The 7,129-nt window shown below is 36.3% G+C and overlaps 1 protein-coding gene across 1 annotated transcript; it reads right to left on the bottom strand.

Moving 5' to 3' along the window:
- Positions 1 to 1,109: 1,109 nt before the first annotated feature.
- LOC135608727 (uncharacterized) lies at positions 1,110 to 1,847 on the bottom strand. The gene is made up of 3 exons (XM_065101763.1): positions 1,677 to 1,847; positions 1,354 to 1,571; positions 1,110 to 1,308 (listed from the first exon to the last, which is right to left on the bottom strand). Exons 1-3 carry the CDS (start codon positions 1,845 to 1,847, stop codon positions 1,110 to 1,112), a joined length of 588 nt encoding a protein of 195 aa, XP_064957835.1.
- Between the last annotated feature and the right edge of the window lie 5,282 nt (positions 1,848 to 7,129).

The raw sequence follows: 7,129 nt of genomic DNA, 5'->3' as shown, positions 1-7,129 counted from the left end.
CTTGCTCTTTATGATCATGTCATCTACGTACACTTCCATGTTCTTCCCGAGCTGTTACTTGAATAGCTTGTCGACCATTCTTTAGTAAGTCGCCCCAGCATTTTCAGGCCGAAAGGCATCACTTTGTAGCAATACACTCCTCTATCGTTGATGAAGGCAGCATTCTCTTAGTCTTATGGTGCCATCCGGATCTGGTTGTAGCCTGAGAATGTGTCCATAAATGTAAGGAGTTCGTAGCCTGTGGTGGCATCGACCAGCTGGTCTATTCTCGAGAGTGGATAGCAATCTTTGGGGCATGCTCGGTTGAGATCGGTGTAGTCAATACACATCCTCTAGCTTCCATTGGGTTTCTTAATGAGGACTACATTCGACAACCGCCGGGGGTATTTCACCTCGGTTATAAATCCTACCTCTTTAAGGCAATCGACCTCATCGCTAATCGCCTTCTGTCGATCGGGAGCGAACTTCCTTAGCTTTTGCTTCACAAGCCAAGCCTCAGGGTGGATGTGGAGGTGGTGCTGGGTCACCCCTAGGTCGATTCTGGGCATCTCCTTGGAGGACCATGCAAACACGTCGGCATTTTCCTTTAGGAAATTGATGAGCTGAAGCTGTTTTGCTTCGGGGAGCATCGTCCCGATTTTCATGGTCAAATCAGGTCGGTTCCTCTTTAGAGGTACTTCGGTGAGTTACTCAGGGGGCTCCAAGTGCGTTGGTGTCATGCATTCTTCACGGGGATCTGGGGCTTGATGGGGGCGTGACCTCTCCAGGGGAGTAACCACCGTAAGGTAGCACTACCTTGATTCTCTCGGATCACTTCGGGATTCCCCAACCCTTGCCAAAGTTGGAAATTTGATGGCCCGGTGGTAGGTGGAAACTACTGCTTTCAGCTTGTTGAGGGTCGGGCGGCCGAGGATGATGTTGTAGGTTGAGCGTAGGTCGACTACCGTGAAGGTAGCCATTGTCGTCTTGGCTCTTGGCTCTTCCCCAATGGTGACAGGGAGGGTGGTGGTCCCAAGTGGGGAGATGGAATCTCCGATGAATCCGGTGAGCGCCGAGTTCATGGGGGTGAAATCCTCATTAGTTAAGCTGAGCTTCTTGAAGGTGTCGAGTTACAGCACATCGGTGGAGCTCCCAATGTTGACCATTACCCTTTTGACCCGAGCGTTGGCGATCCTGATGGAGATCACCAAAGCATCGTCGTGGTGGGATCGCTCGACCTCCTCGGTCCCGAAGGTGATTTCAGGCTCGAACTTGGGTCGAGGGCGTTTTTCCATTGTGTCGCGGGCGTACGCCTTCCTTGCCGTTGAGCTATTGCCGCCAGTAGTTGGTCCACCGATAATGATATCAATCTACCTCTCGACAGGGCCCCTAGGGCGTGGAGTTGCTTCCCCTAGTTCCTTGAGGTAGTGCCTAAGGTGACTTCTTCGGATTAGTTCCTCAATTTGATTTTGGAGGTTGCGACAGTCTTCCGTGTCATGGCTGTAGTCCCGATGGAACATGCAATAATTAGAGTAGTCCTTGTGAGTGGCCTTCAGGGGATTGGGTTGGCATAAGAGACCCTTCTCCCAGATCTGGAAAAAGATTTCAGTACAGAATGTATTCAGAGGCAAAGGCGGGGGCCTTTGGAGTAACAGCTCGGGTTGATCGGGCCTCCTGCGAGGTTGCGTTGGTGGCACCGAAGTCGCTCCTCGGGCCTGCTCCGTCCTCGGCCTCTTGTTGTCCTCACTCCTCCCTGCCATTAGGGCTTTAGCGGCGATGTACTGGTTGGCGCATTGTAGCATCTCAGGGATGGTTACGGACGGCTTCTCAAACAACGACCAGAAGAACCTCGAGGGCCTGAAGCCCATCAGGAATGCCTGCATGATCAAAGAAGGGTGAGTGTCCGGGAATCCCCGGATTTCAATGGCAAAGCGTGCCACGAACTAGGAGAGCAATTCATCCTCACGTTGGGATAACGCGAGCAGGGTGGCGATGAAAGGCTTGGGTCGCACGCTGGCTAGGAAGTTTTGCTCGAACTCCCTTGCGAGTTGATCAAAGGATGAGACTGAGAACGAGCACAGCCGGTTGAACCATTCCCGTGTCAGTCCTATGAAGGTGGTCGAGAATGCCCGACATATCAGAGCGTCAGAGGTGCTATAAAGGGCCATATGAGCCCAAAACGCGACGACATGCTCTACGGGGTCGGAGCCACCGTCGTACGTTTCCAATGCCGGTAGCCTGAAGTTGAGCGGTATAGGCTTGTCCTGTATTTCTTGAGTAAAGTGGGATTCACCCAAGCTGCCTTCACCCATCTCGCCCCGTGACTTCTGGAATTCGCGCTGGAACTCATCCAGGCATCGGTTGACCATGGACAGTTGGATCTTGAATGAGTCATCTGCTGAGTCCGATGATATGGTATTAGGCTCAGAGTGGGGCGGAGCGATCCAGTAGGGTGCGGGTGTGCCCTACTCAGGTAGGCCTCTTGGGTTTCTCCCATCCTGAGTTGCTCCCTGCTCGGCTTTTGCTGCGCCAGGTCAGTCGCGGGAGCCACTAGTTGCATAATCTGTGGCATGAGCGGGATGATTGTCTGCATCATTCCCACCAAGGCTTGTACTTGCTTGGCCAAGCCAAGGAATGCTTCGGGTGAAACGACCGAGGATCCTATGGTATATCCGGGGGGAGAGAGCCCTAGATCATTAAACAGGTGCCAGTAGTGATTCGACGTCGAGGCTAGGATCCCCCCATCAGGTCAGTAGTTATAACTATTCTTGTTATAACTTTCTCCTTTTTAGAAGATAGTCTTCACACTCTCTTTTTATGTAAAATTTCTTATACTTAAAATTATAACCAAATTCAAGAGGAGGAGAAGACTCAAACTATACTCAAAATGAGAGTTTATAATATGTTTTTGCTCAAGAATAGATGCTTCACTAACTAAGCATGAGTACAGTATTTATAGGTCCTAAAAGGCTTCAAGAATATAGCCAAAAGTTTAAATCCCTAAAATTTTCATGTACGATCAGTATTACCACCATAATTATGTAAAAAATAGGGGCTTTGACGATATTACCATCGGCCTAGGTTTAAGCTCAATTGTTTCTTTGATAAGTTGGCATGATTTTGATCCAATACCAACTCAAATTGACCTATAATGGCTTCGATCAAAACTTTGACAAATCAACTATATATACGGTACATTAATGAAGCTTTTAGCATGGTGTATGCTATAGCTATATCATCCATTCTTCCAACATTTTGTCTGAACCTTCAGCTCATTGTCATTTCCTTTGGCATATCGCCCATTCCACCGGTATATCAACTTTCCCATAATATCTAATCTTCTAACATAATAATTGATCCTTCTAGCATAATACTCGAATCTATAGTACAAAGTCTGATCTTTGGCATATTGACCAATCCATCGACTCGACGTCTAATATTCAGCGTGATAATTTTTTAAAGCAACATTTAACTCTCCTATTCGAGAGTTGACCTTTCGTTGATCCAAGTTGGTGATCGAAGTATTTCTTGCATCATTTATCTCAAAAACATATTTAGTCCAATAAATTTATCTATTAATTTTATTTTCGAAATTCAAGATTTAATAATCTATCCCTTTTTTACGATGACAACCAATTGATGATGAAATTTTAACAAGACTCTCCTATCTATTTGTCATTTTAAAATATTATAATAAACTTGAACTCAAATGATCATATATTAGTTAAATGCACATACTGAATTTAAGTTGAAAGAAATTTTATCTTATCGATATTATGATTCAATTATTCAAGCCTAAAAATCAATGTTCAATCAAGTTTAAAAATTTTAAATTATTATCATAATAATTTTAAGTTTTAAATTTTAATAATTATCATTATGTAATATAAATCAAAATATAAATATAAGTTAACCATTTAAATAAATCAAATATTAATAACGAAAAAATATAAGATATCATAACTTTTCTTGTTCATGCATGAGTCACCACTTCTCCGGTTAACAAAAAAAATATGCCTCTCCACCTTTGTTAACAAAAAATATGAGTTACTATTTCTCCCCTTTTATCATCAGCAAAAAATAGAGAGTGATATCATAATATCATGGTACTACTTCTCCCCATTGTATCAATGTTCTAATTATGTAAAAATAAAAATTACTTTAATATCATCGTACATAAAGGATCTCAATATTGTGTCATCGAAGAAAAGTTTAAGTTATGAATACGAAGAGGTCAATTGATGATGAAGTTTTAATAAAACTCCCCCTATCTATATGTTATCTTAAAAATATGATGAATATAAATTCAAAATAATACCTTTTTAATGATAGTATTGAATTCAAGTTGAAACAAATTCGATCTTATTGATATTATCATTGCAAGCTCAAATATTTAATTTATCAAATTTAAAATCATCATCAAAATTATTATTTTTAGTTGTAAAGATTCATAAAAAATAACGTGAATAGATTTTTCAATGACTAAAGATCTCTCATTAAAAACTCCATAAGCTTCAGAGATAAAAGAATATCTAAGAAAAATACCTTCATTGAATTTTGTATCAAATTTTCCTAAGGCATCCTTGTCATTTAAATAAAATATTTATAACCAAAAACTTTAAAATATGAGATGTTGGGTCTATTATTATTTCATAATTTATAAGGAGTTTTTGATAAATGAGATCTTATAAGAATCTTATTCATGACATAGCATGCCATGTTAATAGTTTTGATCCAAAAGAATTTAGGTAGACTATGTTCATTAAGTATGGTTATTACTATCTCTTATAAGCTCTTATTCTTTCTTTCAATAACTTCATTTTGTTGTGAATTTCTTAGAGTGAAGAAATTATGGTCATACCCATTTAAATCATAAAATTCTTAAAAGTCATAATTTTTAAATTATATATAATGATCTACAGGCACTTGATTTTTGGATTTAAAGTTGCTCTTGATATGATTTTCTAGTTAGCATGCATAATAAATTTTATCTTTAACAGATTTAATTTTAAGCATTCCTCTTATAAGTTCTTTAGTTCCAATTTATGAAACTAATTTTATACTAGCATATCCTAGTCTCTTATGCCAAAGACATACATCATCATTCAAAATAAAAAAAAAGTTACATCATGAAAATTATAAATCAATAGTATAAACATTATCACTTCTTAAAGCTACTATAGTTTATTCTTATTTAGTATTTCTATGATACATGCATGAGATTCAAATTTAATATTATATCCCTTATCACATAGTTAGCTAATGCTTATGAAGTTGTATTTCAAACCATCTACCAAAAGCACATCTTTAATTAAAAGATTCAATTTGTTACTAATATTTTCAATGCCAATGCTTTTCCCTTTATTGTTGTATCTAAAGATAGCATATCCTCTATCTCAATTAGTGAGCTTTGAGAAGTTTATAGGATCTTTGGCCGTATGCTTTGAGTATCCACTATCAAGAGATGTTTATTCTAGGTACTCATTTAACTTTAAATCCTTCATGATTAAATCTCTATTTTTTATCTTTTGGTTTCAAATCATTTATGGTTCTTTTAGGAACTCAAACTAATTTAGGATAACTATATTTCTTAAGAGAGCGTATGAAAGGATAGTGATCAAACTTTTCACAAAAGTTGCATTTAACTTTAAGAGAAATATGTAGTGTGGATCCTTTTTCAAATTTAGTTAGCATTTGATGTGTGTTACTACTTGTGAAACCAATAACTTATTTTCTAAATACATAATCTTGCTTCACAAGAATTATATTAAGTGACATGTTTTCTATTTTAAAATTTTCTAATATTTGTCATAGTAACATGTTTTGTTTTTTAAGTGATTATATTACATCATTACTATCAATAGACTCTTTTAAGTATGTTCTAGTGTTTTATGCATAGCAAGTAAGTCATTCTTTATATTTTTCAAAGCAAGCAATTCTAGTGATTTTTGAACTAACTTATTTTTAAGTCCAAGGCTATATAATTCTAAATCTTCACATTTAGTGCAAGAAATAGAAGATGTTGACATATAGTTGCATTACTTATTTTTCAATGCATCAAATTCATTTGCGAGTGAGACATGATCCCTTTTTAGTAAATTATATTTTTTACTAATATTTTTGAGTTTATCATATAAATCATGAAATACTTTAAGTAATTTTTCATACAATAAAAAAGTTTCAGGAGAATTTATTATCTTATTGTCGAAAACCATTAAGGTATAATTTGTACCTTCTCCTTTATTGATTTGTTCTTTTACTTCTAACTCGCTTGATTCATCCCACATTGCTTTGAGTGCTTTTTTTTTCTTTTGGATTGATGATTTTCTTTTCAATTATGAATAATTATTTTTTAAGTGCCCTAGCTTTTTGCACTCAGAGCATATGACATCTTTTTTGGACTCACTTTTATTCTTACCTTCTTTTCTTACTAGATTTGTCTTGTTTTTCTTCATAAACTTTTTGAATTTTTTTATAAGAAGTGACATGCCTTTATCATTATCAATTGAGCTTTCACTAGAGTAATCTTCTTTAGATTTAAGAGCAATATCATTTTTTTGAAAGATTTTTTTTCTTTATTATATGCTTTGTATGTAATTTCGTAGGTCATTAAAGATCCTATGAGTTCTCAAGAAGTTTTTTCAAGTCTTTAATTTCTTAGATTGTCATTACCTTTGAATCCTAACTTTTTAGGAAGAGACATTAGGATCTTCCTCGCTAATTCAAGATTAATATAATTTTTACCAACAACTTTTAATCCATTGATAACATCCATAAAATAAGTGTACATGTCACCAATATATTTACTTAGTTTTATTTAAATAGTTTATAATTATAAATAAAAATATTAATTTTAGATTCCTTTATTCGTGCATTTATGAGTGACTTCAAGTGTACGTCACATATCATATACAGTGTCATAAGTAAAAACTCAATTCAACTCATATTTATCTAAAATATGAAATAAAGTATTTATAGCTTTAGTATTTTAAAAAACTATTCTCTTTTCAAAATCATTCCATTCATCCATCGGTTTAAAAGATTTTTTAAAACCAAACTTGACAACGTTTTATAAACCAAAATCCATAGAAAGTAAAAAATTCTCATTTGTATTTTTCAATAGATGTAATCTATCATCTTGATTACTTGA

Source organism: Musa acuminata, chromosome BXJ2-4, assembly GCF_036884655.1.
Source record: "Musa acuminata AAA Group cultivar baxijiao chromosome BXJ2-4, Cavendish_Baxijiao_AAA, whole genome shotgun sequence".
NCBI lineage: Eukaryota > Viridiplantae > Streptophyta > Magnoliopsida > Zingiberales > Musaceae > Musa > Musa acuminata.
This window is presented reverse-complemented; position numbering and strand designations above follow the sequence as displayed.

Excerpts from the sequence above, each read along its gene's own strand:
- LOC135608727 (XM_065101763.1), bottom strand. The coding sequence starts at position 1,847 with ATGGGCTTCAGGCCCTCGAGGTTCTTCTGGTCGTTGTTTGAGAAGCCG. Across the intron at positions 1,572-1,676 it reads AGGCCCGAGGAGCGACTTCG|ATCTGGGAGAAGGGTCTCTT; the intron begins GTGCCACCAACG and ends ATCTTTTTCCAG. Across the intron at positions 1,309-1,353 it reads CCTAGGGGCCCTGTCGAGAG|CTCAACGGCAAGGAAGGCGT; the intron begins GTAGATTGATAT and ends TGGCGGCAATAG.